Source organism: Asparagus officinalis, chromosome 6, assembly GCF_001876935.1.
Source record: "Asparagus officinalis chromosome 6, Aspof.V1, whole genome shotgun sequence".
Classification (NCBI taxonomy): domain Eukaryota; kingdom Viridiplantae; phylum Streptophyta; class Magnoliopsida; order Asparagales; family Asparagaceae; genus Asparagus; species Asparagus officinalis.
Window position 1 is genome coordinate 3284266 of NC_033799.1, and position 12042 is coordinate 3296307.

Consider the following 12042-nt stretch of genomic DNA (forward strand, 5'->3'; position numbering starts at 1 on the left):
TAGACTTACTGAAATTGATGATTCCTTGTTGATATGAATGTACCTAAACTTGCTGAAAATTTGATGGCGTATATTTTCTCCATGATGCAAGATTGTATATAGTAGAGAGAACTATGTACTCAAATTTGATTTTCTTTCTTTAGAACAAATGACAAGGATAATTTTCGTCATAAAATGCAGCAAGAGATTAAAAAAAAGGTTCCTAATTTTAGGCCTAATGATCTGGAATCCAACCAATTTTCATGCAGGGGGGGAAAAGGGGAAAAGAAAAAGGAGCCAATGGCAACACATGAAACAAAAAAATGGAAAAGAAAAATTCTAACCTTCATGAATTGAAATATACATTCAGATGTTTGATTTCCATGTGATTTTCTTTCTTCTTTAGAAACTTGGATTGCGTGGTTACGGCCTTGAGCGAGGATCAGCTCCTGGCTCAGAGCCACCGAAGAGGGAAAATTTCTGAAAATTTATTTTTGATGATTCGAAGGGGTGAATTCTGCAAAATATTGAAAAAATTGGTGGTGGGAATTGTGATGGGCTGTTTTTGTTGCTTCAAGCAAAACACTGAAGCAAATAAACAGAGATTAGCAAATAATGCAAGAGAAATAAGAAAAGGGAAGACTCTAGCCAACCTCGTGGATAACATCTCTCTGGAATCAGGTACGTTCAACAGTTTTCTTTCCTTGCAATTTTAGAACTTTTTGTTATTCTGAATTATTATGAAATGATAAGAATTGGGTCACTAATATTCAATAACAATTCCATTTTCTTGAGATGATTTTTTCTTAAGCCTGAATTATCATATATAATATGAAATATTGTCAGATTTTACCACAATGTAATGTAATCTATGAACTTTATTATTCAACATCTGAAAACAATGCATAATGCATAAGAAATCAAACATAAACACCAAATACAACATTGAGATATCACAATCGAAGTTTTAAACCAATTCATTAAGTAACTGCACATTTAAAAGTTTTGTACAACCATTGCTTAACTCAACAAGTCAAATCTATGAGAAAAAACAGAAGGCATATCACCAACCAACAGTTCGACATAAAGATTTTTGTGACTTGTATAGAAAAGATACATATCAGTGATGCTTTAAAAAAATGTAATTTCATAAATCAGTCAATCTAAAAGTAATCAAATAATATCATCTCCAAAATTTAACAAGTTTTTGACATGTACAGCGACTACCAAGCACCGGACAGTAGCTGACGAGATTTTACAGATAGAAAACAAGAATACTAATGAGGCCAGAGTTTTCAAATATGCTGAACTAATGAAAGCAACCGATGATTTCAAAGAGGAGAATCTAATAGGTGAAGGAGGCTTCGGAAGAGTATACAAAGGATACCTTGCTGAGAAAAAACAAGTAATCCCCTTTCTTATTTTAATTAGTTTCCTGGTTTAATTCAGATATCAGCAAACGATAGTTAGTTCATTTTTCACAGGAAATTGCAGTGAAACAACTCGATAAAAATGGTTTACAAGGAAACCGAGAGTTTCTAGTTGAAGTTTTGATGCTGAATCTACTTCATCATGAGAATCTAGTTAACTTGATTGGATATTGTGCTGAAAATGGACAGAGACTTCTTGTCTATGAGTATATGAAGAATGGTTCTTTAGAGGATCACCTCCTTGGTAAGCAATTAAGAGTTAACTTAAGGTTGTATCAGTACGTTTTCATTCAAAAATTTATCAGTACGTTTTCATTCAAAAATTATGTTTTCAAATATTTATTTGATCACATAAAGCTATACGAATCATCTCTGTTTACATTGTTTTCTGCTAGTAGTATCGGATACATAATAGTGCCTGAAAAATTCAGCTTCTTGGTAAGCCACCATAGATTATTGATTAAGGTTGTATCAGTGTGTTTTCATTCTAAATTTATGTTTTAGGGTTTTATTTGATCACATAATGCTATAAAATTCCAAGAATCATGTCAGTCTACATTGTTTTCTTACAAGCATTCTGGGACTCACAGAACTGGAAGTAAATTCGACGTAGAGTTGTACGTTTTCATTCAAAATTTATGTTTTCAGGCATTTCTTTAATCACACAATACTATAAGTTTCCTAGAGTCATGTCAATGTACATTGTTTCATTCAAAGTTTATGTTTTTGGCCTTTCTTTCATCCAATAAATCTATATGATTCTAAGAATCATTCAACTCTTCATTGTTCTTTTCTGTAAGCAATATTAAAGGACTCGCAAAAATAAGTGTAAGTAAATTACGGGTCTTATTAAGAATGAAAGCTTCGATCAATCATTTATCTAAGATAATGATCAAATTCATCAAATTTTTTTTCTTTGCAGACCTCCCACCAAATAAGAAACCTTTAGATTGGACCACAAGAATAAAAATAGCAATAGGCGCAGCAAAAGGCCTCGAATATCTACATGATGTAGCCAATCCACCAGTGATATATCGCGATTTCAAAGCGTCAAACATACTTCTTGACGAGAATTTCGAGTCGAGGCTATCTGATTTTGGGCTAGCTAAGGTGGGTCCCAGTGGAGATAAATGTCATGTATCGACACGGGTTATGGGCACGTATGGATATTGTGCACCGGAGTATGTTCTGACAGGTAAATTGACGAAGATGTCTGATGTGTATAGCTTCGGGGTTGTGTTCTTGGAGATAATTACAGGGAGGAGAGCTGTTGATACTTCAAGGCCTTCAAATGAGCAGCATCTTATTCATTGGGTATGTTAAATTTGCAAAACGTTCATATTTTCACAGACTCTAATAAGCTTAGCGCATGATAGTAAAACCATGGGTAAATTTCACAAAACCCCCTTAAGATTGGCCAACTTGAGATAACCCCCTAAATATAGAAATATCAGATTGCCCCTAAGGAGAACCGTTAGTCTAACTGTGCACATGAAAATCATGCAAATGACCAAAATGCTCCTGATAGCAAAAACCCTTTCATGTTCTTTTTAAATAATTTTGAAGCAAATTTTCACAAAACCCCCCTTAATTGGTCCATGTTTGGTCCAGTGTTAATTTGAAAAGAGTATTTTGGTCTTTTTGCCAGTTAGTCTAAAGACCATTAGGGTGGTGAGTTGAAAAAATTGAAAACATTGGTTTCTAAAGCACCCCAAATTAACTTACAGGTGGTTATGTGACATCTTAAAGGTTAGGGGGTTATCTCAAAATCAGCCAAACTTAAAGGGTGGAGGGTGCTTTGTGAAATTTACCCTAAATACATTGAGCATATATCTGACTTTGTTGTGGATACGAACACAAGAAAGAACTTTATCGTTTCACATTTGTCATCTCTTGGCTTCTCTAATATACTCCTGAACATAGAGTTCTTAGCCATTTATGCATGTCAATCCTCATAAATCTGAAACATTTATACATTAACTCCATATTTGATAATTTTGGATTACAAAAAACTATTTACAGGCAGAACCACTGTTCAGAGATAAGAAGAGATTCATAGAAATGGCTGATCCCTTGCTCGAAGGAAATTTCCCCACAAAAGCTCTATACCAAGCTCTTGCAGTTGCAGCAATGTGTCTTCAAGAAGAAGCAAGCACTCGTCCATTGATCAGCGATGTTGTTACTGCTCTCCAGTACTTATCAAAGAACAATAAGATACAGGAGAGCTCTAAAGACTTGAGCAAAAGGCCTAGTACTGATGACAAGGGAAATGATGATGAGGATGGAGGAGGAGAAAAAAGGATATAAGGGACTTGAAGATTCGGATCATTTGTAATCAAATCGTAAATTGATGGATTGATTGTTTTAATGAAGTGTTGTACTCGGCTAATTTGATTGTTAGAAGTTGCTTCTTTTGTTTTCAGGAATTTGGTTTGGGATTGTGCAGGTTTCATTCATATTAAACGTCAGTCAGACCTGAAAATTTTGGAGCAGTTGAGTTTAAAAAGATTTTATATTACCACCCTGATATTTGTATGGGCTGCAGGTTTACAATGCAGTTGTGCACATGAAAACATGCACGAAGAGAGTACAGTCAGGAATTAGAAGTTACATAATCAAGCATTACTTGTAAGACATGAATATATATACTATGCGTTAAATTAACAGCATTAACATTGAAGTATTTTTATGAAGCAATATGCTTTTGAGTCAGATTGCTTCTTAACCTATAATTAAGTATTAGTCTTGAGATATATGAAGAAAAACTAAGATCTGGCTTAATCAGAGTAAAAGCTTTGTTAATGTTGGTAGTAGTGATGTGCAGCCAATGATTTCTGGTTTAGATCAAAATCAGGTTTAATCACGGATAACAAATGATATTTTAGATTGTGCAGGCCAATGATTTGTGAAAGCTCCTATAAACTTAAGTGAAGTGAACTCTGTCCAGCAACATTTTTAGCCCTTGGATTTGTTTTAGGATGCGTGTCGCTACGTGATGTACATAAATGCAGGTATCTCAAAGACGACCTTGATGCATATCATATTCGTGCACATTTCATAACAAAAGGAAGGGATAAAAATTGGTCAACAAAGCCCTCAGTCCGCTTCGATCAAAGTTTGCACAACTCCGTATAGTGACGGTATTAAAAAACCAATACCCATTTATGGTCATATCACGGTCAAATAGGCTAAGCTGCAACTAACTAAACACCACAATATCCAAGATGGTCTAGCCAAGTTGGTCAGCTACAGATAAGTAGTATTCCAGGGTCTCACCATCGACCCTCCTGGGGAACATCCACAGAAATTTAATTTTCTAGAATATCTGAGACGGTGCATTGAGGGGTGCCCCTTAGTCATGCCGGAAGTTTGATACTTATTCCAGGGATCATGGGGAAATTCCCTGGTCAAAAGAGGGGAAAAAAAAAAGAAAGAAAAAGAGAGAACAATCTATTTTAAGCTGTTAACAACTTAAATTAATCCATATCATTATCCACATCTTACTGTTAATAACCAAAACCACAACGGAGCGCAATTCTCTCGGATCAGCTGTTTCTGATCACAGCATCAAACAGGATTCTTGCACACGTGTCTCCACACTATAAGCCCATATTAGTGGGTCCCCTGGATGCTTCCAGTAATGTTCTGACACGTCATCAGATAACGATGGTTTGACGTTTAGTCGAAGATGATGATGGTCATCATGATGGTTAAATTTGGAGCACCCAGATTCGGAAATCCAGCCGCTAGAATATTTTATCCACAAATGGATGAGAGGATAAAGGAGAAGTAGCAAGAATGCCCCCAACTTTCGTAAGATTTGCAGATTTTGGACAATTTATTTATTTATTAAATTTTTTCGCACTTTTGGACCTCCGTGAATTCGGAGAATGACTAAATATGCTCATTAGTCTCCGTTACATATTCTACTAGCCAAAGTTGCACTTTAGTTTTTCAACAAAATACATATTCTTTTGGGATTGCTAAAGCGGACAATTTACATACACGGCATCTAATTCTAAGCTAAATTGATAATTGGATTAATTAAAAAAAAACGAGAACAAGCAAATATGTCACAATTATTTGACGGTTTTAAGTTTGAGCGAAAAGGCTGCCAATAAGATTCTATAAACTATTCTAGAAAGTAATGTTTTTATAAAGTAACTTAATAATTAGCCATAAATCATAGAATCTACATCAAATATGCAACGTTCAATTAATGTAGGCCCTTCAAAGAAAAATGGAAAAATAAATCATGCATCTATCCTCAGCAAGGCTATTTCTGTAACTTCAACGGGTCAACAGACCAAAAAAGTAAACCCCAATCAATTAAATTTTCAAGGCGTAAATCCCAATTGGAAAAGGACTTATATGGAAAAGAGTAACTCCTAACGACTACCGTATATAAAGGGCCAATAAAAATCTCTTCTTTTTTTTCTAATCCAAATTCTTCAAAGGTCTCCCCTCAAATCTCCTTCTCTAATCAAAATCAAAATCAATTGAATTGATTTTTCAAAAAAATGGCGTCGATCCCCTGCTCTTTCCACTTCTACACGTTCCCATCGTCTCCATCGATCTTGTTGGAGCCAAAATCTCAATCAAAGCCCAAATCTTGCAGCAGCACGATTAAGAATTTCGTTAGAAACGGCCCTGGGTGGGCCCGGAGCTCGGTGGCCCGGCCCAAGGTGGGGCCCATGCCGACCGCTTTTTCATCGGATGGGAGTGACGCTGATCAGGTGAGTGTATATATTGTTTTGGTTTTTTTTTTTTTTTTTTTTTTTAATTTTTATTTTAAATTGTAAGTTTTGATGATCTAGTGGTATGGGGAGATCTGGATGAAAGTTTGGTGTTTGGGAAAATTAATTGATTTCATAATTTGGGTGCCTTCTATTTTTTCTCTATTATACATTTTTTTTCCTTGTATTTTTTCAATCTCTTTTTTACTTTCATTACATGCTTTTGCCTCTTACATTTGTTATATATTTCAATGTTATATTGTATTTCTCAAATTATAACAGTGTGCTTATTTATACCATTGTGTATATGATTCATTCCAAAAATAATCATCATTAAAATAAGTGGGAATTATAATCTTTTTTTTTTTTGGAACCCCAATGGCGCAATTGATGCTTTTAAATAATTTTACCGACCGTTAAATTCGATTTGATTGCAGACAAGCAGGTGATAGGATTGGGTCAGATTGAGAAGCTAGCGGGTCAGAACTTCATCAGCCTCTGGTTTTATTTTTCAGATTGTGCTCTTTGATATTGTTAGGGGTAGTCTTTGATCATTAATGGTTTTTTTTTTTTTGCCCGATGTAAATTAATTTAGTGGCTACATGCAGTTAGTGTGTGGTTCAGATTCAGTTGCAAATAGTAAGTCTTTTGCAGATTAGCTCGTGTTCGGAATATAGCATTTCGATTTTTCAGTCAATTTGAACAGAAACATTTATAATAAAGGGGAATAACTAAGCAAGGGCAATGATGCTCATGAAACACAAAGCAATCGAGGTATTCATAAAAATCTAAATCACAATAAACGACCGTTTGGTTCGGTGCGATTGTAATTGCGATGCAAATGTAAGTTGTGTGCAATTGCATTGCTGCAATTGTTGTCGTAGTGTGCGGTTGTTCGCTCAGTTTTAAAATTTTTCGATGGGTAATTGCATGTGTTTGGTTGGGGTATTGGTTTTTTTTTCGGTAGAACTTATGCCTTTATGGAGATTTATATCCAAAATTTGGCAAGTCGTCGACTGCATCTGGAGAACTTTTTACAAATGCAGTGCAACGGCGCCATCTAATAGTTACAACGAAAAAACAAATACAAACTCGTCCAAACGATTCCAGTTTCAGCAATAGAAGTTGCAAATGTTGCAGATGGGGCCAACCAATTAATCTCTAAATATAACATTTTCTATATTGGCTTACAAAAGAATGAAACAGTCGTTCACACTGAGTTCGTCGAGGACCGATTATCTTGTTTTGAACATATCAAATTGCACACAGGGTCATTCACAATTCCTTACACATTGACAACAGAAAAAACAGAGAACACATGTACTTAAACTAGAATCTACGAATTAAAAACAACGATATACGGATTTACCTCGCCTTTGAGCTCTACTTGAAGTAGAGTTGGATAAGCTTTTTAAATGTGTCAAATACGTTACTGAACGGGTTGAACTCCACCGAAGCTTTGAGCCCAAGATCAGGGAACTGATTTGTGAGAGCTTGCTGCATTCCAGACCGAGACATCATCAATGCTAGCTGACTGTTGGACATCACCTCGCAATCTTGTGGTGTGTCTTTGATCTGGCTCGGGTCGTACCCATAATTTGCTAAGTATGACTTGCATCTTTCGATGAAGGCTGGTCCTGGGTCTGGTGTTCTTGAGTAAATCTGTTTCCAGGAATGCTTGGTGGTTAGGGAGAATACGAATAAGGGTTAACTGCAGATTGACCCCCCTATACTACTGCCCAATTGCAGATAGACCCCCGAGTGAAATTGTTGCTGATAAATGTATGTTCTCTCTTCCGTTTCAATGGAAGGACCAGACCAACTAGACTAATGGAGCTCAACTTCTGCAATATTTTCCTTTTGATTCTACTACCTCTATTGCGTTTGCAAAATCTTGGCAATCGCCTGAAAAGCAATTGAAGCTTCTATATATACCATATGAAAACCGAATTTATGTCTTGATAAAAAAAAAACAGTTCATAAAACCTAAAACATGCCACGTCGTGTATTACCATATTTGGTACATAGGCCTCATATAACTAATTAGTTCTGCATCCAATAAAATGTCACATCTGCATCTCCAAAACATTTACTGGATTTGCTATAAACTTTATTTTAGATGCTAAAGAACAAAATTATATACCTGAACAAAGCTCCGATCTTTAGCTCCAGAGACAAGAGCAAAGTTGTCGTAATCAGTGGCAATCACATCATAGGGCTCCTTGGGTATGAAAGGCAATGTTGGAAAGCGAAGGTAACATTTCTCTCTGATCATCTCTTGCATCTCAAGATCAGTTTCAGCTTTGTTCTTCTCCTCCTCCGAAAGACACTGGACATTTCCTCTTATGCCGGTGATATAACCATCAGGGCCACCGTGAATGCAAAATGTATCAACTTGGATCGATGGGGTGTTAGCATCGAACGTATAAATGCCCTGAAAATTTCCGGGAAGTATATGTGAAGGTAATGGATCATTTCCAGTCTCATCATAATTCCTTAGACTATGCGGGTGAAACTAATTATACATGTTCTATTTTATTAGTGCACACACCTCCTGATCGGTTTTTAAGCTTAGGTAGAAATAGCTACAGGGACCCAAAATATGAGACCAATAAGGGGGACAAGTGAGGTGTCCCCCTCCTATTGGATAATGAGCTGGCCATCATTAAGACAAGTGAGGTGTCCCCCTCCTATTGGATAATGAGCTGGCCATCATTAATGATGGCCAACTCATTATCCAATAGGACGGGGCACCTCACTTGTCCCCCCTATTGGTCCCATATTTTGGGTCCTTGACGAATTTTTCCTCTAATACTCACGTGACTTCCATGAGAGTTTTAAACCAACGGAAAAATCACACGGTCATGGGATCAGAGGTGTATGTGCTAATAAAATAGAACATAAAAAGTAAGTAGCTACACAGTCCACTCTCATAGTACAGAGGGAGTGCATGCAAATAACCCTAATTAAAATGGATGGAATGTGTAATATCTAAATGAGGTTCAAATTTGTGATGTACAAATTTTACTAATTCAAAAAAGAAAATTTTATTCAGAGGGTCCTCCTCTTATTTGATATTATTCCAAGTTGTTTAGTTTATAAGAAGAGCTAAAGTATGTTCGTAGTCGGGTTATCGATGATCAGATACAGGTAACTACTAAAATAAAAAAACGGATAAATATTTAAGATCCATACAGAAAAATTATACTCTTGATTTTGACCAGGTAGTCGAGCAATCAGCTTACCTGCGTACAATGGCAGTCCTCTTGTCCTTGCCCAGCAAATCCACGCTTGAGCGAAGCGACTTCAAACCATCTCCCAGAATATCTCACCGGATCAAAATTCTTCGCGGTCATGCCTCTCATCATCAGCATTGTCCCACCTCGTTCATCTGATGTGCTATCGTCGAATTTCAAAACGGCGCCTTTCTCTGTGGCGGATGCAATCTGCCATAAGCTTTGGCGACTGTAAATTTCTCCGGCAATAACCTGCCAGAATAAACACTTAGGAAGCCGAGTTAATACGGAAAAAGAGCAGAGAAGATTTTCCTTCTACCTGGTTTGGTGATGCAGCAAAAATTACTGAAGCAGCAAGGCAAGGGAGGAGATGCCTTGTAATAGCTGGAGTCCTGGTTGTGGTCTCATGCAGAGAACATTTTACAGCTCTGTCACTTGGAAAAACATGTTCTCTCTTGCTGAGGCTGAGAAGATGAACAGCTATCTTGGATATTAAAAAAATTATGAAATAAACTTATCATAAGTCTACAAGCAGTATCAGTAAAATTCATGGAAACATATTTTACAATCGAACAACTTCTCAACATCCATCTATTTGTGATTGATATACGCAAGGAGGAAGCTCAAAATACCTGTGACACACACACTTTAGTCTCACATGGACTAGTGTAAAGAAATGTTAGTGATTTAAATAGAGAAGCTCAAGGCCCAAGAACAACTAGTGCTAGCATTTTGGTGGTGGATTTAGCCAACCCACGAGTTGCTCTCCGTGGACCCACGGCTTGCATGCGCCAACGGGCCCGTGAGCCCGGGACGTGACAATACNCTTAAAACATCAGAAAAGAATAATTCATCATTAATTATCACAGTCATTAGCAAGCTAATAATATGCAAATTCATCTGCAGCAAATTTCAGCCTAAATTTACAGTAAATAGAATCAAATAAACTCAAGCACATTCATGTTGTTCTTATCGCATGACAAACTGAAAAAAAAAAGAGAAATAAAATGGAGAAATCTGATTCTTACCCGGAGAAGGCAACAGGTGTTTGAGAGCTGAGAAGAGAAGCCATGGCCTTCTAGAAGCTTCTAGAACCCTCTTCCCCTCTCTATCTCCCCCCTGCTGCTCATCTTTTGCTTTCCTATTTCGCTCGAGGCTCGTCCACACAAAACCTGAGACAAAATCCGTAAACGGGTTTTATTCGGGTCGGATCCGATACCCGAAATTGAGGAGAAAAGGCCCGTGCCCTATAAATCACGCGAGTGCCCCCTCTCTCTTTTTCTTCCTCTCTCTCATAAAACCGCTAGTTCTTGCAGATTCGTTCTTTGCTCTGATCTGATGGCGACGGAGACGAAGCCGACGGCGACCGAGGACGCGAAGATGGACCTTTTTGAGGATGACGACGAGTTCGAGGAGTTCGAAATTGATGAAGGTGAGCATCCTTTTTTTTATGGTTAGATTTATTGGAAAGTTTGGAACTTGCTTCGCTTTGTGAATTGGGAGGTGGTATTTTCGAATGGGTAATAGAGATTCTTCTTGAATTAGGTTAGGCTAGAAAGTTTCATGTAAAAAGCGACGATCTTTGGTGATTTTGAGTTAGGGTTTTTGTGATGTTAGATCTAAAGGTTGTGAATCGATTGTAAGTTTGTAATCCCTTGGTAAATTTACTTATTGATTATATTGCACGAGCTGTTCTATGCTTATCACGGACTATATGAAAGCATCAGCTGGGTTTGCTGATTGTTTCACCCAAAAAAAGAAGAAGATTATATTTAGCTAGTGTAGTGATAGTAGTATGCAATCTGTAGCTTTAACCATTAGCTTTAGCTCATTGTCGGATGACCTTATGAAGGAGAGGCTTGAAGGTGCAGAGCTTATTATTTTGAGGGGATGAAGTTGTAAATTTGAAACTAGCTCTCATGCTTGCGAAACTGTAGTTTGTCATTCTGACAGTGATGGTGATAAGTTACTTTGGTTTTATTAGTATCTACCGAGAGCATCTGATGCGTGTTTATCATCTTTGTGATTATTCCAGTTCTCCGTTTAGCCTGATCTATAAATAAGATCAACTCTGTTGATAGGTTTTAAAGATGTTGAAAGCTAGTGAGGTTAAATTCTACTTTAAAGATCTTGAAATCTAGTGAGGTTAATCATAGGAATTCTCTATTTCAGAAATATTGCTTTTTAGGATGAAGAATAATAATATTTGTAGTATATATAATAAGCCTTGTAAAGTTCAAGTTATTATTTTGGGAATACATGTTGGATATCACATATGTATCCACCATTGTATGCGTAACAAACAAAGGGCCTAGTGAGTTATAGTCTAGAACAAATTGAACATGCATTTAGTATGTGAGCGACCTTAAAATGTGCGTCTGAGCATGCCCTTCTTATGTGCATAAGTAAGAATAGGTAGGATGGACCCCTCCCTCCAACCCTCCAAAAAAAAGAATCCAAATAAAAAAAGGGAAGAAAAGAAAAAGAAAAGAAAAGGAATAGGTAGGATGTAGACAAGCCCAAACCTCGGGCCAAAGAAATTAATTTCAACTAGAGAAAGTGAGCCAATACTTGTATAAAAAGAAATGGTTACTACTTTCTGTAAATAGATCAAGCATAGTGTTGCTATCTAGGACAGACATAAGAAATCACCTATCTCCA

At 36.8% G+C, this 12042-nt stretch overlaps 3 protein-coding genes and 1 long non-coding RNA gene across 4 annotated transcripts in view; 3 read left to right on the forward strand and 1 right to left on the reverse strand.

Moving 5' to 3' along the window:
- On the forward strand, positions 290 to 3872 carry LOC109844774 (probable serine/threonine-protein kinase PBL23). Its single transcript, XM_020413899.1, has 5 exons — positions 290 to 660; positions 1200 to 1384; positions 1464 to 1653; positions 2332 to 2723; positions 3432 to 3872. Exons 1-5 carry the CDS (start codon positions 477 to 479, stop codon positions 3714 to 3716), a joined length of 1236 nt encoding a protein of 411 aa, XP_020269488.1. The 5' UTR covers positions 290 to 476; the 3' UTR covers positions 3717 to 3872.
- LOC109844469 lies at positions 5863 to 6842 on the forward strand. Its single transcript, XR_002248038.1, has 2 exons — positions 5863 to 6145; positions 6583 to 6842. It is a non-coding gene; the product is annotated as an uncharacterized LOC109844469 (long non-coding RNA).
- Positions 7492 to 10549, reverse strand: LOC109844466 (chloroplastic lipocalin). Its single transcript, XM_020413519.1, has 5 exons — positions 10410 to 10549; positions 9701 to 9845; positions 9391 to 9633; positions 8289 to 8579; positions 7492 to 7807 (listed from the first exon to the last, which is right to left on the reverse strand). Exons 1-5 carry the CDS (start codon positions 10451 to 10453, stop codon positions 7529 to 7531), a joined length of 1002 nt encoding a protein of 333 aa, XP_020269108.1. The 5' UTR covers positions 10454 to 10549; the 3' UTR covers positions 7492 to 7528.
- The window catches only part of LOC109844468 (protein DELETION OF SUV3 SUPPRESSOR 1(I)-like), a 2474-nt gene continuing 1029 nt past the window's right edge, over positions 10598 to 12042 (forward strand). The window contains exon 1 of the mRNA XM_020413520.1: positions 10598 to 10813. Within this exon, the coding sequence (XP_020269109.1) occupies positions 10720 to 10813 (94 nt within the window). The 5' untranslated portion in view covers positions 10598 to 10719. The remainder of the gene's footprint in view (positions 10814 to 12042) is intronic.